This window comes from Sciurus vulgaris (assembly GCF_902686455.1).
Source record: "Sciurus vulgaris genome assembly, chromosome: 12".
NCBI lineage: Eukaryota > Metazoa > Chordata > Mammalia > Rodentia > Sciuridae > Sciurus > Sciurus vulgaris.
The window spans coordinates 15825156-15851391 of NC_136473.1; the positions used below are offsets into that span (position 1 = coordinate 15825156).

Sequence of the window (26236 nt, forward strand, 5' to 3'; positions counted from 1 at the left end):
GTGACCTTGAGCTGGTTAGTGGTGGGAAATGATGGAAAGGGGTTAAGGACATGAAAGCCAAGCTTGCGGACACATCACTGCCACACGGTGGGCACACACCAGAGAGCTTTCTTGAGTTGTCACCTTTTTTTTAAGAAAACAATTACTTGAGTCGACAGCTCCAGAGTCTCATCTGTGATAAACCAATGGCTGTGAGTTGGCAGAATCTTTTGAAACTACTAAGACTCAAAAAATAATTCTATTTCCATTACACCTGTTTGACATTTAGGAGTCAGCCTTGCTCAATGTTTGACACACATGATTCTCTTAGGTAATCGTTTTTAACATTTCACCCATTAAGTAATTTTGTCAATAAAATTTGAGATCGTTTTCTCTATCAGCTTAATAGACTATATCTTCCACTTATAATTTGACATTTTCAGGTACAAAATGGAGAGTAATTTCCTTTACCCCACCATATTTTGATAGTAGCATGGGAACGCCCAACAGTGCATTTGAAAGTGCTGCATTTGGATTTATATGGCTTTAGGCTTCACGTTAACCACCACATCCTCTTCACATCTAAAATTAGCTCATGTCTTTCCAAATGGGTACCAAACCTTCTGAGTTCTTAGAATTTGTTTTTCCCCCTACTTACATTCAAAGCCACCCACCTGTTTTTAAATTTTTTTTTTCTATGGCTAAAAAGTAGTATTCTGCAGAATGTTCATTGGTCTTCCCTAGGTACCAAAGTTCCATTACTCCCATTACAAAATGACTTTGATGAGCACATGAGCGAGAGGACAAAAGAACCAAAGCCAGAGAGGTCTGAATGTGTGGGGTGTGACATTAATTTGCACTTTGAATAATCATTTCAGGATCTGTATACAGGATGTCAGCATATCTGCTTCAAAAGTGGGGAAAAACCCCTGAAGTCAATCAACTCATTGGTCTACACTTTTTTAAACTACTGACTTGGATTCTTTTCTTTTTTTTTTTTTTTTTCTTTTCTTTACCAGGTTGATGATTATTTTGTGTAATACATATATATCTGCTTGGCTATGAGCATATAAGCTTCTCATAAATCTTGAAATGTATACATTTAAAGGCAATGTGTACATTGCCAATGAAAGGCAGTGACCTTCGCCAGAGGTGTCAGTATTCTCAAGAATAGAGAGGGATCGCGTACCATGGAACCAGCCTCCCCCATGGTCACATCTTGGAGAGCAGTAAAAATACAACATCACGAGCAGGACATCCACACTGGTACTTTCAGATACAGACCTTTCCTCCTGTTGCCTTTTATAGCCACACCTACTTCCTTCTGGCCTGCATTCCTACCTCAGCCCTGTCTCCATTTCCATAATCTCTCTACTGTAGGGACATTATATAAAGTATAACATATACTTTATATATATTATAAAGCATGTACCTTTTTGAAATTGGCTTTTTTCAGTTAGCATAATCCTTTGGAGATTTAGACCGGTTGTTGACTATATCAGAAGTTTGTTCCTTTGTATTTTATTTTATCTTTGTGGTGCTAGCAATGAAACCCAGAGACTGAGCCACATTCCCAGCCCGGTTTGTTCCTTTTTAGTAAGTAATAAATCATGGTAAATTAGATCACAGTTTGTTTAACTCTTTACTCACCAAGGGACATTTAGGCTGTTTCCACTTTGGGGGCTATTATAATGAACCCATCATGGACATTTATGGACAGTTGTTTTGTGAATTTAAGTTTTCATTTCTCTGAGTACATGCTCAGGGGTAAAAGTACTGGGTCATATGACAGTTGTATATTTAATTGTTTAAGAAACTTCATACTGTTAATGATTAGGGAAATGCAAATTAAAATCCCCATGATATGTCACCATGTACCTATCATAAAGAATCCCAAATTTGGTGAGGATGCCGAGAACCTGCATCTCTTGCTCATTACTGGTTGATAAACAGCTTGGAAACCACCTTTTATCTCTATTTCCCAAGGCCAGTTGTTCTCCATTTCAAATCTACCTCTTGGAAGCCACTTGGAATCTACTTACTGAATCTAGTTTTAACTAAAGATGCATGTTGGAATCAACCAAAAATTTACAGTCAATTCTCATCATTTTTGGATTTCATAGTTATACATTTGCCTATTTTCCAAACTTTATTTGAAAACCCCAATCAGTAGTCACAGTGCTTCCAAATTCTTTCAAGAACACATGCAGGGCAGGAGAAAAATTTGAGTCACCCACAGTGCAAGTTCCCAGCTGAGGCTGAACAAGGTGGAATGTCTCCTTGCTCTTGCTTTTTCCCTCAACTGTAAACAGTGTGTCTTTTTGTGGTCCATTTAGTGCCACATTTTCCTCATTGTGTGTTTTTTGTTGCTGATTTCACTATTTAAATTGCCCCCTAGTTACAGGATAATGTAGTACTGGTATTCTAAGGATCTAAGCACAAGAAGACTGTGATGCGTCCTATGAAGAAAGTATGTGTCCTTATTCTGCTCAGGCATTAGGGCACTGCCAGCCAGGAATTCAATGTCGAGAAATCAGTAAATATTGCAGGGTACAGTGGCACATATCTGTAATCCCAGCAGCTCTGGAGGCTGAGGTAGGAGGATCTTGTGTTCAAAGCCAGTCTCAGCAATAGCCAGGAGCTAAGCAACTCAGTGAGACCCTTTCTCGTACAAAATAGGACTGGGGATGTGGCTCAGTGGTTGAGTGTCCCTGAATTCAATTCCCAGTACCCCCTCAAAAATCAGTAAATACTAAATGAGGTGTCATGCACAGAAACACCCATAAAGCGAGGACATGTGTGTATTAGTTGATGAAAATGTGATCCAAGGCTCACATTCCCTGCAGTTCTCCTAAGAGCGATGTATTGATGTTCACAATTCAGTGTTCACAGTAACTTCACAGAACATGACCAGCCCAAAGAGCAGGAGTTGATTGCATAGTTAAATATGATGGTGATGACAAAAACCTTCCACCCAGTCCAAGTGATGGCCCCCTCCCTCAAATACCCCTCACTCTCAAGTCACTTTCCTTTTCCCCACCAGGTAAAGTTAGAAGAACCCAGTTCCATCATTTTCCTATGTCTGTATTATGAGTGCTTCATTTCATTCTCGAAATATCTGGTTTGAATGATGAATTATATTGTTGTTTTACTTGCTTTGTAGATAATTAGGAGCATGCACCTGAGAATAGAGGTGCTATCCCAATGTTTGCTCTTTTCCCTTTTCAGAGGGAAACATGGGCTTGGAACTCCTGTCTAACATGCATGGTTCTCCAAAACTCTGGATGAACCCAGTTGAGAGGGAGAAGGGAGCATCAGCTGCAAGATATGATGAAGTCCCTGGTGTGTCATATTTCAAATAGCAGCATCTGTAAAGCCTTTGGGACTCTGGCTCCTAGCTGGTAGACAAGCGCTCATTAGGTCAAGACGTTAGCCTCGAACACCAGAAAAGTGAACCTTTTTCATACTCCTGCAGGGGGCGTCCCTGTGGATATTCCCATGTGAGTCAAGGGGCTACTAGTGAAGATGCCATTGAGGGGGTCCCCTAGTGTAACTTCTGGCCCTGGGGACTACCAGGAAAGGAATAATATGGAGAGCAATTTTAGTGACCAGAGCGAACCAATAATTCAGAGCTGTGATTCCTGATTTCCAGGCATGAGACAGATAGAAAGACAGCATCTGATGGCCTGGCTGTGACTCCAGAGCCTCAATCTTCCTGTTGTTAGTGACTCCAAATGGCTACATAAAATTAAAGTTATTTATGCCACTGAATAAAAAGAAAAAGAAGAATACTTTTTTCTTACCACTTACTACAGTAAAGAGATTACAACATTGGGAGAATAGTTTTCATTGATCTCATGGAGGCAAAAATGGGTATTTTTTTCCCATGTTATTGAATAGCCTATTAAATAAACTACTTTAAGACTTCACAATGGGGATAACAAGCAAATACCTTCATGATGAAGGTGTCCGTAAGGTAGAGATACACTTCCAAAACTGCTTTACTTTTTAAAGATAAGCGCATATTTTCATTTTTCTACTCTGAAAAGAAATTCCCATGAAGTAGATTAAATAAAATTTGAGTTCTTTATTTCATCTGAATCCCCAAACCAGGCCCTTGTTTTGGTGATGTTTAAAGCTAGTGACAAGCATATGAACTAATTCATAGCTTTTGGAATCATCTTTGACTTTTCACTGTTAGGGAGGCAAGAAGTTAGTGAGAAATAATCCCCCATTTCTGGAGAATTTTCATGAACGTGTCTATAGACCAGAAAAGATTACAATTCTTCAAGTGTATATTTTCCAAAACTCCTGTTAATTTCTTCAGAAATTATTTGGGAAATACTGATGTTGTACAGAGAAATTTTCTGTTCTACATATCTTCTAACATTGCTCTCATCTTTCTCATTTTCAAATTTGGAGCTTGGTTCATTGACCTGGGCATCAAAATACCTACATCTGCATATTTTTAAATCAGTTATAATCACCCATTTTCAGGAGTGGACACAGGGAGAATTGTGAATTATTATGTACTTTACAAGTGTACCATTGTTCGCACTTAAACAATTTCTAAAAATCATATACATTATTAATTTTGAGTTTTAGTCATTTGCCCAAATGGTTAGAGCTGATTTTAAAATTCTTAGGTACAGATGAGACAATTGAGTCTCAAAATCTTTTTAGGTCACTTTATTGGTTACACTATTGCTAAGTACTTAGCAGGACTCAATTGTGCTTTTTTTCTTTTCTTTTTTAAAGTATTGGTCACTTTTCTGTCTCTCTCTCTCTTGTATAAGTCCTTTTCTTCCGGAACGAGTGATCTTTCCTTTCCACTTTCAGTGTATTTCCTCTTGGTATTTAATGTTGGTAGGACGGCTTATCTTTCTCCTTAGGGATGGGAAACAAAAGTAACTGACTCATGAAGCTTTGGGGTCTCTGTACTATCACCAGTGGTATATTCTGCATCTTTTAAAGAGGGCAGCTAAGTAGCAAGACTTCCTCAAAGAAGAATGTGTGCCCCTAGGTGGTCATCAAACCGTGCCATAGGTGTGCTCATCTGACTGTGTCAATCGATTGATCTGTTGGAAATTACTTGATTTTGAATGTGTACATCATATTGAAGCAAGAGCCTAATATACAATTTGGTTAAAACTCCCATAATGCTTTACCTTTCTGACAAAGTTGATAATGTAACATTTTCTTATGTTTTGGCAAAAGAGAAAGGCAGGAAAGGAAATAAACAATAACCACATATATTTTTATTTCTTCTTCTAGGAAAAAAAGGGGTTCATCTAGGAGTCACCTAAAGTGACTTTTGGCTTTATTATTATGTTTGATGATACTCTAAGGGTTGGAAGGACATTTCATCATGCCCTTCAAACCAGATGCAGTGTGCTGACTTTCATTATGGATATTCCATCCTCTCTCTTTATTTTTATAACAACCACTGATTTATTATTTATTTTTTAAAATGGAGCATTGACATCAACATTTTCCAGAGGACAGTGACTTTATGATTGATCTACAGAAAGCCTGTGTGTCCTCTCTCTTAACCTTTCTTTGCTTCTCCCTCCCATCCTCTCTCAGATCCTCCCTTCCTCTCCTCTCCCCTAATCACATGTTCACAGAGAAACTTTACTCTTTTGATTTATGAAAAATACCTCAGTAAGGTAGGGCAATAACTTATTCCAAGCAAAAGACAGGTTTTGGGAAGGTTGGAGGTGAGAGAAGGAAATGAAAGAACATTATGTTCCCATGAAGTGCACAGAAAAAGATGCAAGGAAGGGTGATCAGGGAGGTGGAGGGATGATTCTAGGGAAGCCTGTGAGTCACAGTCAGGATTTGAATGAACTCTGAAGGCCCCAGGGGGTGTCATTAGAGCCAGTTTTGAATGATTATTTGAATAGCTGTGGGAAAAATGGACTACATGAAATTAAGAGTAGAAACAAAGTGAAAATTTGGCAATTATTAAAGTAATTCAGACACACGTATTGGGTCTCGATGGAAGACAGAAGTCCTAAGATTTCATAGTGTGGGAATTGACCAGAAGAAATGGGAATTCTTTCCTGTTTCATAACTCCGTCAGTCAGCTTTGAAGCAGGCAGCTGGGCTGATGGTCAATAGAATTTCCCAGGTTAGAAACCTGCAAGGGAGGCAATGCATTCTTTGGAAAGAGATGGGAGAAGGGTGTGGGATTTTTTTGGAGGGAAAGGACATGAGGGTAGAATCAAATCAGTTCTCTACATGGTTCTGCTATACTCGAATGCCCTTGTGGAAAAATGTAGCAGCCAGCTGGATATTTTGGTCTAAATATCAGGAAAGAGTTAAGAACTGTGGATGGACTTTTGCAATGTTTCTTTATGATATACATGGTGATATACACGGAGATGCAGGTTTTATAAATTCTCTTCTAGACCTTTAATCACATTTTTCATCTAGTTTTTTAGCCATGAATCTCCAAAATATTATTTAAAACATTTCAACTTTAATGTATTTAAAAACAAAGAAGTCAGATAGAAATGATTTTTAGTTGATTATATAATATCTAGCCAAGTGCAGTATAAAGGCCAAAAACCACACCCCAAGTATATGCATTTGATTTTTTCCCCCTGAGCAAAATATAATGATCTATTTTCAAATAGCATGTGTATGTGTGTGTGTGTGTGTATGTATGGAGAGGCATTGGGTTTTATAAGCATATATTAAAGCCACAAAGGGCTTATAGACATCAAATAGTTCTTCAAAATAACAATGTAGTGATTGAAGTGTAAATGAATCATGATATATATGATTAAATATGCCTGGATTTATTACGCATAATTAAAAATTTAAGACTTGCTTTGGGCAAAGTATGACGGAGGTTTTCTACTGAACCCCAAACACCCAGAAACATTGAAACATTATAATAACAAATCTTTCCAAGTTTGTTAAGCCTGAGATTTCTGTAAATTATGTTATCTATTTTTCTATAGGAACAAATTAACCCTTCATTTAAAAGGTCTAAAATACAATCTCTAGAAAAAGAAAGCTTTTTCCTTGAGAATCCAATTCAAAGTGAGTTTGTTCAGATATAAGATATTAAAATTTAAAATGTGAGAAAAGTCAGATCTGTTTGATCCCATTAACTTGCAATGATGAACTATAAGTAATCGGCTGAAGAAATGCTAAACTTAGTATTGAAGAAATATAACTTAGCATCACCTGAGAAAAACAAAACAAAATTTAGGATTCTAGTTAATTAGGAACTCAATATAAGTCTATCATGTGCTATTACAGGCATAAAATCTACTTTTGTCAATGACTGAATAAAGAAAGTGTCTGGACACTATGCTGTTCAAATCAAGCTCTAACATTGTGTTCATCGAACTATTTATGACTTTGGAGAAAACTGTCCTCATCACAAGTGGACTCCACACAGCACCTCATGTGAGAAGAAAATGAGCAAACTCAAGAAAATAACAAGCTCTACATGGATATGATAACTACTTAAAAATAGCCAGAAGGGAATAGCCTATCTGACTGGGCCACATTTTCATTCATAACAAAGAGGTTTCCATTCATCAGAATTATCCAAATAAGGATGATACTGTTGTCTCCTGTTCAAGTCATAGTCATTTCACCCGATTATGGGTCTTCAAGTAAATAACTAGGGTTGTTGTAAATATGGTTCATTATTACCTACAGATACAATGCTCTCTGTATGTGGATACACCTAAGTCTTCTGCTTACCTAGTTTCCAAGGTAAACTTAGTTTCCTCCGGTGACCTTTTCCATTCCTTACCATCCATATTTTATTCACAAGCCATAATATATTTTGTCCTTGTTTTGGAAACCAGCAAGAGAAATGATCAAATACATTTCAGGATAATATTTGCCAAGTTCTTTTATGTTTGGCCCAAGAATCACCTTGCCCTCTTACAATGAAAACAAAAGAAACAAACAAAAACAAGAAAAACTCTCTCTTACTTCTGCAATCTCATTGTTAAGAAACAAAGCCTGCCTTTCTTGAATTTTGAGGCATACATTAAATAACCACCCTGTTAGCACCTAGATGTTGGTGTTCCTTAGATGATTCTGGAGATATTTCTTCACAGTTCATTATCCAAGGTTGTCATAGCACCGTGAGCTTACAGAATCTATGAAAGAGAAGGGTGTGTGTAGCTAATAAATTGGTGTAGACATTAATCAACCATTTGTGCCATCCTAAACCCTGAACCATTTGTGATTATGTTGAAATCTCTTTTGCTAAGATATTGCTAATAGGAGTTGCTTTGTCCCGAGCTACTCACTATTTTTAGATATAACTCCATCCTCTGGTCAAGTGCTTGGCAGGAGCATGTCAATTAACAGGTAGATTATATATCAGATGTTTTAAGAAAGTGGCCAGAGGAGCCTAGTCTATGTACTAGATACTTTTCTCTTCATGTGATTCATAATGTTGAGAGAGAAAAATTATGATCTTCATTTTATCAAAGCAATTGATCTTGAAAGATGGTAAGTAGATTGCACAAGGTCCCAGCTAGGAATCTCATGTGAGTTCTACTTCTCATACCATAGTGTAATGACCAGATGTTCTGGTTCTCTATATCTTAATACATTTTAAATCTATTAATGCCTTTATTTACAATGGTTTGTTTCACAATCTACTAAGGAGAGACTGAATAAGGACTTATTTAGCTTAATGTGTTCTTAGACAATTTTGTATAATTCTTAGCCTGACTAGATGTCTTAAAAATAAGAATTAGTGAGTAGGCCTGGAGTTGCAACTTATTAATAGAACATTCGTTTCGCATGTACAAGGTTTGGGTTCAAACCCAGCATTGAAGAAAAAAAAATGGTGAATAAGTAAATACATAAATTTAAAAGCATCTTGCATCTATGTTTAAGAGCCCCCCAAAGAATATATGAATTCTGCAGTTGTACAGAAAATTTTCATACAATTCCAACAATTATATAATAACTAATGGCAATTATTCCATTAGACAGCTATGAACACCCACCCACCCCCAAACACACAAAGAGAATGTGCAGATGTCTGAGTATGTATGTATGTATATCAGAAAAGGTTGGAGATTTCTTTGGTTCTGTGTTCTAACCTAACTAATCAGTGCAGAGTTCAATCACAAATTGTTAAGTTCTCATTGTTGCTATTTTTGTTTTTGGAACAAAGCATTAACTAATTTGAAATCCATAATCAAAGGGTATTTTGGAACAGATGGAGTACAACACATCCCTTAAGACATCTCGAAAGTAGTTTTATTAATGGCACTGCTACCTGAGGACTGGGGGATGGGGAAGACCACTGTAGCAGCAACGGTACTTGTGTCTCTGATGATGTGGTCTCCTGTCTCTTCTTTCCCATTCTCTGTTTCTCTCCTATTCTTCTTTTCTTCCTCTTCTCTAAGGATACAAAATTAAGGGAGGTAATTTAAATTTTTACCTTGAGTGTGATGTGAAGGACCTCATTTTAAACTACCTAAGCATTTCAAAATAACTCAAAGACAAGGTAAGCTCCAATGCAAAGAGTCACTTTAGGCAGTGGAAAGTGGGGAGGAGAAAGGCCTCCAGCAAATCAGAAAGTGAAAAACTGCTCTGGAATCAACTGCTACCCAAATTACAGTGCCTTACACTCAGTTCCTACAAAACATGTTTTCCTTCACAAAATATTTAGCATTTGAAGTAGTTTCTACCTAAGCCATATGTCTTTCTTCGCTTTTTGACACAGATTTGTCTGTATCTTACTTCCTTAATTTTATATTTAATATGTAAAGGGAAGCTCAAGATCTCTAGGTTTTATATAATGGATATGCCAGTTTTTATATAATGGACTTGCAAATTTTATATAGTCATTAATCTTGCACCTTCTTTATTCCCCATTCTTCTGTGCTCAAATTAAATCTATAATTTTATTGCCAAATAATTTATAAAAGCAGAAAGACTCTGTGAAAAATACAAAGATTGCAGGTGAAAATATCCATAATATCATGGGTATTATAAAATGGAGCATATTATTCTATTATTTTCATTTTTCTTAAAAATCAATGTGTACAAAAGTTAATAACAATGACAAGAACTTATTTTAAGTAGCTGCTAAATTAGAGCTGCATTGTATAGTAGTCTCTGCCAGTTGAAATGGATGTTCCAGTTCCACACAGACATTATTTTTATTGAACAAGCTACCAAACTAATAAAGTAATTAAAAGCATTGTTTACGGATTATTGTTGTTCATCCACATTCATGAAAACATAAATTCTTGATTCAATAGAAATATATATTCATGTGGTTACATACTTAACTAATTTGATTCAAGCTGATGTGTGTTTCCACATATAAATAATGTTATTTGCTCTTTATTTTTCTTTTATCATTTAGCTTCTACTTACCTACCTATGAATTCATCTATTATTCCTCACTCATAATCTCACCTGACATATCTTAAGTAAAGAACATTAAAGTAATAGAGTGATAATTTTTTAGGAAAATGGAGATAGAATAGTAAAATCACATTTTCCCATAGAAGTATTTAGTATAGCTGAAAGTCATGATCATTTTCTAAATTCATATGTTCAGCAGGATGTCACTTTTTCAATAGGAGTAACATGTTTGTACCTATGGAGCTCTATTACAACCTTTCATCATGAGTTCTTACAGATCTCCCACTTGATGATGTAATGATATGTGGGTACCTTCCAGGAAATCCCCATCACTGCTAATTATGCTGATACAGCTGCTGAAAAATGCACAGAGAATATAATGTTCGAAGAGAACAAGAAATACCTTTGCAGCACAATGCTGTGCTCCAGGTATTATTAAATCAAGTCTATGACCAACCACTACATGTTTCTTTTATACTGAAGTGTCCTATCTTGGAGGATATTGAGAGATTACACAGAACACACAAATATGCTGTGTTCCAGCTTTTTAATAGGAAGCAGCTTTTATTACATGACACAAATGCCAACCTTTTCCATTTCTCAGTTCTAAAATGCCGATAGGTCAAAGAAGTCATGTTTGCCTGTACAACACTTGGACTATCCCATTTCACAAGCATTCATGTGAGCACACGCAATGAGCCCAGGCCCTTGTTCCTTTAAACTGGTTCAGGGTCTTCCCTCACTACCCAGTGACTGAGGTTGACTCCTTAGGACTGCTCCTAGCACACCTGAGCAGGATGAAGGAGGATCTGGAACTGAACTCTCACTACATCTGGTTTCTAAAGTGCCAGTTATTCTCACACAACCTTCAGAAAACTAGAAATGGAACCACCACATGACCCAGTTATCTTACTCCTGGGTATTTATCCAAAAGAATCCGCATACAATAGTGATAAGAGGATGTCGATGTTTATAGTGGCTCAATTCACAATACCTAAGCTATCCAATCAGCTCAGGTGCCCATCAGCACCTGAATGAATAAAGAAAATGTGGAGTGTATACACACGGGAGTTTTACTCAGTCATAATGAAGAATGAAATTATGGGATTTGCCATAGATGGATGGGATTGAAGAACATTGCGCTAAGTGAAATAAAGACCAGAAAAGCAAGAGTCGAATGTTTTCTCTCATATGTGGAAACGATAGGAAAGTGAGGGGGAAAAGGGTGGGGTCCGATATCATAAAGACATAGGAAAGATTATGGAGCAGGAGACTGAAAGGGAGGAAGAAGGTATGGAAATGCAGAATGAATTTTACAAAATTATGCTATGTACGTGTGTAATCATACCACAGTGGATTCCATCTTTATGTATAGCCATAAAGCACCAACTAAAAATAAATAAATGAGTTAAAGGCAGAACAGTAGAGTAGAAGAAGAGGAAGAGAGAAGAGAGGAAGGGAGGGAAAGTGGGACCCTGGGGACAGAAATGGTATAAATTAAATTCCAGGGACATATGATTTTGTCAAAATGGACCCAACTGTCGTGTATAGCAATAATGAACTCGTAAAAGCCAAAAAATTTTAAAATAAAGAGCAAAACCAAAATCAATTAATGATGAGACATCAACATGACTCAGAAGGAGAAGCAGGTTATTTAAACTCACACAGAGAAGCAAAGGGCCAGGGAGAGCAGGTTACTTTTTCTGGGAAGCAGAAAGTTAAACAGGAAAGACTGAAGCACTTAGGGGGAAAGACATAGTCAACTCTCCCTCAGTCTACTACTATGGTCAGTGCCTTCTGTACAAATTTCAGCTTCCTCATCTGTAAGATAGGGATAAGAACCCCAGTGGTTTTAAGAAGCTCATAGAGATGAAGGCACTTATACATGTAAGGGGCTTGTTGGCTCTTATTGCTTGACTTCTAATGACCAACTTGAAAACGTTCTTAAGAAATGGGTCCTGAAGAAGAGGGTGGAGTAAGCAGAGAGGAGAATTCACTGGGGGATCAAAGTGGAGAACGAACAAAGAGAAGAGGTTCTAGGAGGTTTCACTTCATGGTTTTCCTAAAGCACGACTATGTTCTGACCTGCTTCGAGAAATTCCATGTGGCCACTGACAAATGGACATTTTTATCCTGTGGGGCAACCAGCATGAAATGCTATCCAGCTGTAGGGTGATGGGCAAAGATGCTGAACAAGCCTGAACATCACTGGGCGCCAGCTTCTGTGCTATAATGCAGAAGAGTATGTACAAAATTCATTTCATTAGATGATAATCACACATCTATGAAACATGCAGTGTGATCCACATGGGGAATGGGTTAGATTTCAACACAGGTCTTACAGCGTCCTACTGCTGTCTAAATTCCCTGTGTTGTGATGCTCGGATTCATTTGTGATATACTTTAATGGGAACACTAAAGGCAAAGAAACCAAAGCTGCTTCTGGCAGATATCCAGGGTATGTTCACTTCAACACAGCTCCAGTGGGTAGGGTACAGGCAGTAGGAAGGTTAGAATGGAACTATACTTTGCTAAATTTAACATGCAAAGCAAATTGCTGGGAATCTTACAGTCCCAGTAGTAAGCTGGAGATTCTGTTTCTAATATGCTTTCAAGTGATGCTGTTGGTCCAGGAACACAGGGACTTCTTGTGCCTTACCATAGCAAAGTGTGAAGAGAGAAAAGGGAACCGAGAGTAAGGGTGTGACTGTGAGTTGATGGAAAATCATAAACTGGCACAGGATGTAAATGCTGAATGGTTACTTTAAGCAAATAAAGCAAGGTGAGAAATCAAAAAGTCACACACAGGTTGGTGGCAACCACACGTCCATGCGGTATTTGGATAACAATTGTTTTCCAATTTATTAACCTGCAGATATATTTACACAGATATTTATACAATTGTGATTGTATATTACCTACAGAAATATACATACAAGGGGAAGTGTGTATGTGTGTAACACACAACTCCTTAGGAGGAGGTAGGTTACAGGAAAGTACATTGAGGGGAACACTCTGGGCAAGTTAGTTTTCTAATGCAGTAAGATATTTGTAGACACTGAGAATTTTATTCAATCTGTACCTATGCATGTGAGAATAAACAAACATAATCAATTAAGATGAAAAATAATTGAAATCAGCACTACATTCAATAGATTTGCTTTGTAAATTCATGCTCATTACCTGTAGCTAACACAGACCCTTTGATGAAAGGGAGATTAACATAATTAGGTGACCTTCTATTAATACTGTAATAAAGTAATTTTTACTATCGCCATGATAATTTCTTGTAAAAAATGTATTATTTCAATAATTTTAATCAAGTTTTATGAAAAATAAACCACGTGTACATTTCTTCTCTTGGATATCATTCAGTTATTGCAGATATCTAAAGCAATACATTTCTTTGTGTTGACTGGAGGTAAATGTAATTGAATAATTTAATACAATTTTTATATTTACTGAATTTCTGAAAGAATAAAAACCAAAATGTGACTGTTTATAAAATGGTAGCTAAACTCTGAGATTCTTCTTGCTATTTTGGCCTTTAAAAAATTCTTTTGTGGAATTTAGTTTTAATTATTCAATTTAGTTCAATCCAACCCATTCTAGTAAAACGATTCAGTATGTTTAGAGATGGTACTTAAGAGTTGAGGCAATCAATGTATCAGAAGGATCTGTCTTAGGAACAAAATATTTTAGTAATATGAAACGTTAAAAGTGAAAAAGTGTGACTGAATTAAGCTATGTACAAATGAGACTTAAAATGAGTTTTCTTTTAATCTTGACTAGTTTGAGCATAAATACTTTTACTCTAAAAGCCTCAGGCAATCAGTAGGAACTTTGGGATAATCCTTAATTTGTTGTCAATGCCACAGTTGGTTTAAAATTGGAAAGCATCTCCTACTTGTGAAAAAAAGAAAAAAAAAAAAAAAAACTGAATATTCTTACCCAATCCTAGAATAGCAAACAGAATGATTTCATTTCACTCCCTTTATTCAGAGAAAGACATTTCTGAAAACTTAAACCCTGCTAATATTATTAGGAACTGAGAGAACTCTATTGCACAACTAAATTGTAGTTAGTGAAATGTTTATTATCAATACCGCTCACTGGAAGTTCAACTTCATAAGGACAGGAACTATGTTTTGTTCCATCTGGTTCTAGTCTTATGACACATTAATAAACAAAAAAACACTAAATTATTACTGAATTAATAAACAAAAGTAGCAATGTGACAGATTCAGTGTGCAGTTAAAGACTAGAGAAGGTTTTAGAGTTGTGGGTATTTTTTATGATGTAATGCTAAATGAGAAAACAACAAATATCATCATCAATTAATTAATGGTAAAGGAAAGAATTAGAGGAAAATATCCCCCCAATTCAATAACTGGGTAGGGGAAAGAAATACCATGTTTTCTCTCCCTCCCACTCGATGACATTTTTCCACTTTCCACATGTTTTTCAGTGGTCACACACTGTTCTTACAACAAAACAGGTTTTTAAAACATCCTTTCACTTTCCAAAGTAGCTAGCAATATGAGCGATCGTGGCTACTGACTGGGAGAAATGAAGGCAGTTCAGAGATGTGGGAATTCGGGGTAACAGGACTTTTCTTGTGTTTCATTGGAAAGGAATGATTAAGGCAAGGTTAAGATAAAATGGACCCTTCACTGGGCTGACGGGGAGATGACAGCTCTGCTCTCTGGAAAGGCAGTTGAGTGCACTGGTTCAGGAGCCCCTGGAACGTGCCTTTCTGGATTTGAACTTGCTTCTGCCTCTTGCTGGTTTACGTGAACCTGAGAACCCATGAACTCAGCCTGTGTTTCATTTACCTAAAGTGAAATGAGTTAAGCTCTATTTCAGTTTCTCTAGCCATGAAACTGGGGTGACGCTGGTACTCACTTCCTATTGTCCTCACAGCAGGACAAAGTTAACACTTGTAAAAGCCCTGGTGTGTGAACTCATGTGATGGGCTGTTATTGACCCTGTGTAATGGACCACAGTGAAAAGTCACACACAGACTCCATCTACGTCTTTTAACTGACCTAACTCCCTTCCTCTCTAGAACAGCCCCGCCCTTCCCCTCGTTTCCTCAGGTTTGCGACACTGAAGATTCCTTCACCTATGGTCTCATCTATACTCCCCAGCAATACACTTTAGGAATCCCTGATGCCCCCGCTCAACTTACAGGTGATGGACCACCTGTCAGTTCTGCATGCAATGAGCCTTCAAGGTGCCGCGCTGAGACTTTTAAATTCTTCTCTGTGTATAGATTTGGTTGGATGTGGGATTTCTGTGTGTTCAGAGCTGTTTCTCGGGTGTTCTTGGTATCCTAGTGAAAAGATGTAAAAAGCATAAGCGCATTTCCCTTTATATTTTGAAAAGTACGTATCTTGTCTAACCAACAGTATTCCTTTGGAAAACAGAGGAGGTGGTCAAGAACCATCTTCAATAGGCAGACCAATGTCAAATCTGCTACACTGTCATATCCCATGAGATTGCCCAGGTTGAGACAACTAAATAGCACAGTTGTTTACTCTCCTCAGAAAAAGTGGGACAGAGTATTAACTTCCAAGTCTTTATTACATATTTTATAGCATCTTATGCAAAGAAAGTATACTAGGCTTTTTAAAGGAACACCCCTGAATTTTTATCAGTATAATGTATTCTTAAAATATCCCTAGTAAATGCAAAGCCAGGGCAAAGAGAATGACAGGCTTTGAGGTATGTTTGACCTAAGATATTTTTCTTCAGTGAAAATTCTTCCTCTTCTAGCACTAAGGAGAACCAGTTAGGAAAAGGTAAAGACACATGCACAGTCCAATCGAATTACCGAATTTTAGGGAAAACAGTTGAATGTCAACACCATTTATCTCTACCATCCAGAGTAGAAAATATATCTGTGGTTGGCTTCAGTGAATTTATGGATAACAGTAATGCCTCAATAGGGAAAAATAAAGTAAGAAGTTAAGTGTCTAAATATGTGATTTCCCTAGCATCCTATTTCTGGGATTGAGAAGCAGATTAAAATACTTAGAAATCAGGCTCAGATCATATGAGCAAGACATCATGTGTCAATAATAGAAAATAACCTACCAGAATCACCATACTCTCTCTCTAGAAATTCATGTTAACATTACAAAATAAAAGTTACCTCAGGATGAGGGAGGACACACACACACACACAAATAAAGTGAGGTCATTCGTTGGACTTGGAGAAAACTCCATCTTGAAACCTCAGGATGCAGATGGTGAAGTACTGGGTAAACCCACCTGTCTTGTGGAACTATTTCTCTTTCCTCTGCTGAAAGCAAATCCTCTGTGAGACTCTCTGATGCTCTGAAAAGTTCTTTTTTTACAGTTTATCTTATGTTGCATATGCCACTGAAAGAATCACTGAGGGGAGGAAAATCTAAGAATGAGCCAATAAGAAAAATTGTTGAATTTCACGACTATTCTCTCATTGGAGAATTCTTCCATCTCTTCTATTCTACTTCTCTAAATAAACCATTTTTCTAATCAAGCAAACAGCAATAAAACCTATCTCCTCAGGTGTGCTGTTGCATTATTTATTTTTGAGGATGTTATTTGAATTTTGGGAAGGAACATTCTGAATGTGGTTCCTCGAGAATAAGAATTTTGGAAAAAAATACCTTGTTTCTTCATTGTAATAATTTGTTTTAGAATTTTTTTTCTGTGTGTATGTTAGTATTGCTTGTAGAAGTATAATTTTTTTTTCATTCTGGGCTTAAAAAATACTGTTCTTCCCCAGATCAGGAATTTTATGCAATTTATTCTTTTTTTATGATGATACGCAGATGAACACCTACCAAGATTTCAGTTTTTTTTTTTTTTAAAGTCTTTTCTATGCTCTGTAAGGGAAGTTTAAAAAAAAAAAAAAAGTTGTGGCATTTTACCACTTAGCCCTCAAAGAAAAAAGTGAAACACACTCACAGTATTGCTTTATAACAATCTCAGCCCTGTTTCCACTTCCTGCTATGAAGCAGTGCGACCAAGTGTATCTTCCTGGGTCTCAGCTTTATTGATTTTGCTTTAAATGATACACAGAGGTTGCATCTTCAATAACTGTTTTTGTCCTCTCTGAAGTCAGTACTGTTTTGATATTGCAGGATATCTATCCTGTTTTGCTTTGGTTAGATTGTTTCCTTTGAATCAGTTCATCCAAAAAGTATGCCCTGTGCATACTTTTTTGTACCTGTCAACCATAGGAGATTAATAAATACCTATTGATACCTATAATTCTCAGAATGCCTCTAGTGTTTATGGTATTTATTTTCCTACCAGATCTAAATCCTAGGGCTAAAGGGAGAATCTTATATTTATTTATTTTAGATCTGTAAATAGTCATATTTATAATAATTAATGTGATAGTTTATAGCTTTAAAACAATCACAATTCTATGACTATATTTTTCTGAAACAAAATCTGTAAGAAGTTTTAGCATCCTGTGATCTGAGTTTTGTAGACCAAACATCAAGTATAGGAGTAGTCCTTTAAGTTCCAATACTTTCTAATCTTTGAAATTTTGTGGTTTTGCTGAGTTTAGAAATGTTTGAATAAATCTATAAGCATGTTTCTTCAGTTGCTTCTGAAGAACATATTCAAGGCAATGCATTTCAGAGTTTACATGATAATAAGGCAATTTTCACTCATAAGTAGCGTGGTATGTTATTGGACCGGGATGTGACAAGTCCACAGACAGCTAGGACTTCAACTACACCATGGAAATACCCACAGGAGGGGCAGACCACAGTCTCCCAGTGTCAGCTGGGTGGGGAGTCCTGAGCCACAGCAAAGGTTTCTCATTAGTTTAAATTATATTAATGAATTTTGAGACTGTATAATTTGATAATAGCTATGAAAATATCTTCAGACAAACCGAATGTGTTAAATAAGCTTGAATTCACATACCTGATGTAGTAAACCAAAGTATCTAACTCACTTTTTGTTAATATACATTATATTATTGCTCCCCTTGTTTGTAAGTAATCTCCCCAAACAAAACTCAGACAAGTAAATATTTTCCCTGGATATGATTTAGTATGAAAAAGAAAAAGAGTAATAGAGAAATCAGAACTAAATGTGGATTTATTTTTTCCCCTAAAACATTTCTGTTAGTATTTGAGGGATCAGACTGGAGAATTTCAGCTAAAATACTGTATCCCTTTTATTTATGTTCTATTCCATCCTATTCTTTCCTGTTTCCTAATTTGATTAAATGGTATTTTTTGTTCATGTTTCTTGAAATTCCATTTGATTTTAATTTAATGAGAGTTTTTTTTTAGCTACATAAGTATTTAGGAAGAAAGTTACCTTCAAGGGTCAGTAGTGGTCTTTATTATTTAATGTTCTTTTAACAATTACAATTTCATTTTCCTGGATTTAAAATATAATACTTTCAACGAGAGAAGTAGGTTTCCACAATTTATTCTCATTTTCAACTTTACCTCTTAGATTAAAAAAGGAACTCAGTAACTTAAAGAGAATTCATCTATTTTGGTTTAAACAATGCAGGGAAAAGTCATATTTAAAAGTATTAGCCATCCCACATGATCATCTATTAGTTCTCTAAATTGCCACCAGGCAGCATAACATGTTCTATTCTTTAAGGATTTAGAAGCCATACAAGGCATATTCTAATAATAATCCTCTAAACAATAAAAAAAGAAAGAAGGAAAAATGCATAACTACAGGAAATAAGTGGTATGTCTTATGTTTTTCTTCTGAATATTTGCAACATATTTTTATGTTAGTCATCTTCACATATGAGTTTCAAAAGTCATCGGATAAGTTTTCAAGTTAATTTACCTACCTCTAAATGTAGGAATTCTAGGTGGTCTGCATACTTTCCTCAGAACACAGAGGTCTGTTGCTGCGTGATTTTCTAGTACATGTTACAGTGACTATTAAAGATGCAACTTCAGAATTTGAGGAATTCATGTTTGGGGAACCACATGTTGGGAACCACATGAATGTAACTCAGCAGGTAATAAGTGCTTTATGCTATATTCAGATGTTTGGGAAATTGGTAATGCATACAGAATATGTCAAAATAATTCATGAGGAAATATGTCTCATGTGTGTTGAGGATCTTGGCATCTTGGCACTAGGATATTTTACAAAATCCTACATAATGCAGAGCCCACAGATGAATAAACAAAAGTATTACTATTAATGCTGATTTTCACTTACTTTGATGGTCCCATATAGATAACTGCCTAAAAAGTCAGTAATATACATATTGCAATATATGCAGGAATTGAGCCATTGCCTAGATAAACTTCACAAGGTTCCCTAAAGTTAAGACTTTCTGATGTCAGTACTATAAATACAATAGTGGTCCACCCCTTAGGCTGTGCCAATAACCTCATTGGGCCATTAGCCTCTGCTTTGTTCCTGTCCAGTGTCCTTTCTTGGCCTTAATCATTTCAATGGGGATTTCAAAATTATCAGGTAAACCACTAATCACACAAGAATAATTCCAATCATTAAACCAGAAAAGCAGCTTAAATATGGTATATATTTTCTAGGACATTCTGCAATTTGATCTGTACCAGAAAATGTACCAGTTTCCTACAATGTGAACTCAGAGTAAGCTGGTGAGAAGTTAATTAGAATCTTATCAGTTCTATAGCTTTCAAATGTTTACTTTCTCAATTTCCATTGTTCCAAGCATTGATTTCCACTGCGCATTTTGTAATGAGTGTTGGTTGGTCTTTTCAATTCTTTCTCGTTACCTTTTCACTTTAAAGCAGGATTTTTGGAGGCCTCACCCTATTGTGATGTTTTTACTGCATAGCTTAGAAATTGGCTAGTTGACTCTTTTCAAGTCCAAGTAAATAGAGAAATTGCCTTTAATTCTACAACCAAATATACATGAATTTCCAAGAACAGATGTAACAGATTTACAAACTTGACATACCCTTATTTTAACAAAGTCACCATCAAACTTTCTAGATTCAGAATTACTAAACTCTTTATCTCCCCCTATCTTCCTGTTTTCATCTAAGAGGAATATGCAAATCTGATTTCTCCAAATGTCATAAAAATAATTTACATTTAGTTATCTTAATATAAAATATTTTATTAATTGCATATGATTACATATCCATTGTTATATTTATAATATAAATAAAACAAATTTATCATTCATAATTGCATAATCTGTCTTTAAGCCAACAATTTTGTTTTCATATCATACATGGAAACATATCTGAGACAAAATTTTTAGGTATTTGCGTTCATATCTCCCTTTCGTCTAATATTTTGGGTTTTTAACCCTCTTTTTACTCATACTTGACTTTCTTATTCTCTCTTTTTGAGAAAGAAGTTTTACTTTAAAATTCTGGGATTTTTTTAAATCTATAGGTGTAAAATAGAGGAAAGTAGTTTAAAAATATGCCTTCCCCCCCTTGGTGTCACTCAAAATAGCTGAATTTATTTACCTCCAGAGGTCTGCGTAGAGTTTAATCTGAGTACACTTAAAATATACACAAGTTTTCAGAAAATTTTAAGTGACCAAGAGCATGGAGGAATAATGAAAGTCATTTTGAAACCTTAAGTGTGCTGTTTCTTACCACAGACATTTTAATTTACCAGCTGGTGATGCAAACTACGAACAGCCCTTTTCCTTTTAGATAAAATTCAACCCTATAAACATGTGAATCTGTTCAGCATGTCTTTCTTTCTTACCACAAGAGTTTAGCTATCATGTGTAAAATGGATTTCTTATGTGATATGTTGGATTGATTAAAATTTTAAAAGTATTTGAATGATTTTTCAAAGAAGGAAAACAGTGCAGATTTGTAGAACAGTGCAGATTTGAATAACTGTGTTGCAAGAATAAGAAATAATCCTTTAAAATTGAGGTGTTCTTCCCATACCATCCTTGGACCTTATCCTTTAATAGATGTGCCAGTATTGAGAAGATGTAAAGGTGAATTAATTTCCCAATATTTTTCAAGAAGTTAGTGGTGACTAGTGTGGTCACTCTGGGGGTAAATCACCCCCAAACCCAGTTTAGTCTTTTGGTTCTTAAAAATGGAATTCTTGCAGCTAATGTTCATTTATTTCGTTTAGCCTGAGACTATTTAATTCAAACTTAGGAAATACCCTTGAAGAGTCTTTCTCTTTTTCACCACCAGTTATGCATTAATCTCTAACCCTTGAATTGCTGGTTTGAGGAAGATAAGTATTCTTTTACTACTTGAGGTTATAGGTTTGGGCTCAAATGCAAGTGAAACTGTTGCTACTCAAAGTCCTAAAGACTGTCTCAACGTGTATTTATTTGAGCTGTTTCCTCTCTATCATAACTGTTTTTCCATTCTTTTCTGTTATCAACAAAAAAGGGTCTGTTTTTGAGATTTGTTCCCATAACAAAACGAGGTGAATTAATTTTGGCCAAGAAACTAAGCATTTTGAAGAGGAAGATGTAAAAGTCCACACTATCAAACTAAACCACTCTCTGGGGACACAGTCTCCTTTTGAGACACTCATAGGGTTCATTATTTCCTTTGAATTTCCATGGGAGATCTGTGGGTAGAACCAAGCCAGGAAATGGTTGACTCCAATCTTTGAAAACACTAGGGGACAAGAGTTGACACTTATCATTATGTCATTCCGCTGACCCTTGGACTCTCCTTTTATCTTCTTAAATGAATCACTCCACTGCAGTTTTTAATGAAGAAAAAATCATGTTGTGGGCAGTGCAATGATCTGGGAAGGACAGAATGAAATTTATAAACCATGGTCTGGCTTGCAAAAGCAGAGGGTACTTTTTCTGTATATTTCATTGACTAAATAAAACAATATATACATGTGTGTATAGGGGTGTGTGTGTGTGTATCTTAAGGAGAGTAGACATCGTATTTAAAAACCTGTGTTCAATTAAAAACCTAAAATGTTTATTTATTAATTTTATCAGAAGTATTAATCAATTCACTTTAAGTAATAATCATCCTGAATTGTCAAACACTGTCTGAAGTCCCCTAATTATTTAAAAAGATAGTTTCACTTCTTTTGAAGCCCTCATTTTCCTTTCCTGGGTACTGTAATGGAAATCAAACAGAGTTGTTATTTTCTCAGAATAATAAGAAGCTTTTAAAACTTTTAGTTGTTTTGTAGCCATTACGATTTACCTGCCTCTGAGAGTTTAGAAAGATGGTTTTAGAAACTGAGTCTGTCACTCAGAATTGTGTAGACTATTTTAAAGGATTGAACATACTTCAGACAAAATGATTATTTATAGAGAATTTCTTCAGAAATAAACATGTTAAATATAGAACATTTAATAAATATTCATAGAGCAATTTAGTCAACGCTGACATCCTTTAACAGTTTGATGGTAAGAACCAAGTGAATCTAGGAAGCTGAGGCAGAGTTGAAACTAACTTGTTCAACAACAGAGAAGAGGAAAATGGAGGTATGGTAGAAAATACAGTTATTTTTACTGCACTATTAAAGTTGAATATAAATATGTGATGCTTGATTTAAATTAATTTAACTGATTCTGAAAAATAGCTTTAAGTCTACATCTACTACTTGTGTACTATATTAGATATTGTTAAATAGTCATATCTGTGCAATTGACTCTTCGAAGCTAAGTAAAGACATTTATTTGGGGAGGTCTAGCATTCAAATTGTGCATCATTTAAGCAAATGATTTTAAAAGAAAATAGTTTTATGTTTATTTTTTTTACAAGTTCCTAAGTTAAGAATATATACCAACACCACATTTTGAAACTGTATATATAAACCTTTCTCTTTCTTTCTCTCTCTCTCTCTCTCTCTCTCTCTCTCTCTGTCTTTCTCCCCTCCCTTTAAATTTCTACCTGATGTCAGTGGAAATTTACCTCTGATGCACAAATTCAGATTGGTCTATAACAATGATATTATAATTAAGGCGCTTTTTTTTTTTTTTTTTTGTATAACCAGGAAAAAAAATTCCTCAATTTATAGCAGTGGAGATTGAATCAATTGAGATGCTTAGTACTGGATCATTAATTGTTTAATTCACCTTTTCATCAAACACTTTCTACAAGGTGCCATGTTATCTGTTGGTTTGCTATGGACACAGTGTGGAGAAAATTGGGCTAATGGTCTAATATAATTCAGTGACATCTATATTCATGAGTCTGATTGGCACACTATTTATCTATTATAAAAAGCTGTAAGAATCACAGAGCACAGCATATCCTTAGAGGTCCCTTACTCCAAATTCCCATTTGACTGGGCAGATGAGGTCCAATAAGGTCATGTGTCCAGGGTTGCATAGTTCTTTGATAACATGCTTGTATTCAAAGCCTATTCCTTCAAGTGTAAATTATGTACAAGTGTTTTTAAGTGAGGCAATAGAAGAGTCTGTTTCTAACTCATTTAAAAAATAATTGCTTAAATACTTGCACTTCAAAAGATATTTTTTAAAAATGAAAGTAATAAGGCATTTCATGGCAGTTATTCTCTGATGTAGGGTGTCAAGTGAGTAGTCATTGATAGTGACCATGCAAATTAGTGAAATGGCAGATTTGGTTATTCTGAGGTAGCCAAGGGCCAGGACTTGAGAGAAGCGAAATAACCCGATTGACTGGCAGATGAATTTTTCATCCAAAGTTCTGGGATTAATCTCAGACGTAGGTTATTTGGAAAATAACTGAAACTCTCTTTTCTCCTTTATACTATAAGATATACAGCTTCATGGTTATTATGAGAATCATATGTCCTAGAAGTTAATATAGAAAGTATACTGAGAATGTGATATAAATTCAAGAAGCTAAATGCTGTATCTAAATGGACTGGAGTGCTTATCCTTCAACAAGGCTTTAGATATAGTGAATCTGCCCTTTTCTAATTATCTACCAATTTAAATACTATAGGACATTTTACATCGATAGAATCTCTATGGAAAACTCATTCTCTGACGCTTCTTTGGGTTCCAGGAAACTTTCAGAGGAACATTTCATTTTTCAAGTAAGTAATGAGCAGGCACAAGAGAATTTTAATTCATTTAGTGTTTCTCTGGGTTATATGTATCTGGATTATGATGAGTGGTCAAGAAATATTGCCTTCACATTTCTTTCTCCCCATTTTCATAACATCTAAAAATCTGGTTTAACTAATCAGGGAAACCTAGTATATTAGAAAAAAGTCAATATATTGTATATCCTGAGGTATTCCTGCAGTTATTTTCAGAGTAAAGTAAAATGCTGACCAATTGCTTAACTATTTACTACGCAATTTTTAATTCCCTTTACAATTGAAAAATTAAACTTTAGTTGCTTTGTGGGAAAGGAACTCCAAAAGGATCAAAATAACTCCATGACAACTCATATGTGATTACATATTTTTTTTTCCTCCTCTCAAAGAAATTGCCTACAGTTTCCAATGGACGGTTACACAATTACTTGCTCTGGTACAAAAATTGGAATATTGAGTTATCTGTAATTTTAAACTAATTTCAAGTATATGTCAACCCTCAGCTCACAAGTTAAAGGAGTATTACCATTAATATACTAGTGAAATATTCTGATGATTTGATTTCCTGCTGTGCTTTTGTTTTTGGAAAACACTGAATTAGCAAAAATGGTATTTTGAATTTGAAAACAACAAACATGGTAAATTTTGAAAATACCCCCCATTTCTTTTTCTATTTCTGGGAATCTGAACCAAGGCAAATTTCATAATTAAAGAAGAAATCAGCTTGATTTTCTACTTCATGAGATGCAGCTTCTAACTTACTCACCTTTCTTGCTATTTCTTTGAGTAAGTGGCTGAACAATCTAAGCTCCACATTGGGAATTATATCTCTTCTAATCTTTCATAAATACTATGAGTACACATCAGGAAATGCCTCATTGATACCCCTGGCTTTTCAGACAACCCAATATGGTCATGGGACCATAAACTCATTTTCCTTATATGATTGGTATTTCCACAACTGTACCACAAAATATACATGTCGAACCCTCACTAACTGTATGTTCTCAAAGTAAACCACATACACTTTTAACATTGTGTGTGCCTTGATGACTTATGATTCCTCTTACTGTACATATTTCTAATTTTAGAAGAGTTCCACAAAAGTATAGAAAAAGATAATTCAGTTATCAATTTGGCTTTTGTAAAAATACTATTTTGGACTGAAGAGCAGATTGAAAATGAGAATTCCCAAATTTTAATCCCAGTGGGGAAAGCATTGGCTAATTTGGAAGGACTGCATATGGTACTTACGCTGTACTGCCAGGGGCCTGGAGAGTGGATGTCCTGAGTCGTCCTGAAGAGCAATTTAGGTTGTGTCACTGAGTACAAGGGCATCCTTCTTAATTTGAAAACCGTGGGCTGAAGCAGAGGCCCAGGGCTAATTTTTCCAGTGATCATTCTAGAGTCCGGGCCACTGAAATGCAAGATATTCTCAAAGAACATCTTTGTTTATAGCTAAAACATTAAATATCTTAGCTGATCAGTTGGGTGAGATTAAACGTTTCTTTTCTGAATCATCAGATCGAGGTGAACAAGGGAGAGAGCAGAGAAGCTTGCTAAGGTACTGGGCTCCCTGCATTGAAAACAACGATGTTACTCTCTCATCCTGATACAAAACTCTTTTTTGCAAATGTTCTTTCTTATAGGAGGAAAGTAACAACAGAGATGGCAACCACGGTAGATTTGTTACGAATTTCTCCATTGAATTCGAGACAAAATTTGCAATATGCTACTGTACAAGTGATTTCCTACTCAAGTCTCTCAGTGGCAGAAAACTTTGCCTTGGCTAGGCCAATTCAATGTGCTTTAGCTCTTGCCCCTGCCTATAGGATGGAGAAGTACAATGCTCTGGGGAGGGGTGGGGAAACAGGTATTCTTCCAGTAA

The 26236-nt window shown here is 35.7% G+C and overlaps 1 protein-coding gene across 2 annotated transcripts in view; it reads right to left on the minus strand.

Annotated features, from left to right (window-relative positions):
• The window catches only part of LOC306642304 (uncharacterized protein), a 34820-nt gene extending 9064 nt beyond the window's left edge, over positions 1 to 25756 (minus strand). Inside the window, exons 1-3 of one of the 2 annotated variants that reach the window (XM_079107962.1) lie at positions 25603 to 25756; positions 15545 to 15688; positions 9169 to 9378 (exon numbers count right to left, since the gene is read on the minus strand). In XM_079107962.1, the coding sequence (XP_078964088.1) occupies positions 9355 to 9378; positions 15545 to 15688; positions 25603 to 25749 (315 nt within the window). In that variant the 5' untranslated portion in view covers positions 25750 to 25756 and the 3' untranslated portion in view covers positions 9169 to 9354. Of the gene's footprint in view, positions 1 to 9168; positions 9379 to 15544; positions 15689 to 25602 lie in introns of those variants that run through there. The other variant, XM_079107961.1, reaches the window with a different exon arrangement.
• Between the last annotated feature and the right edge of the window lie 480 nt (positions 25757 to 26236).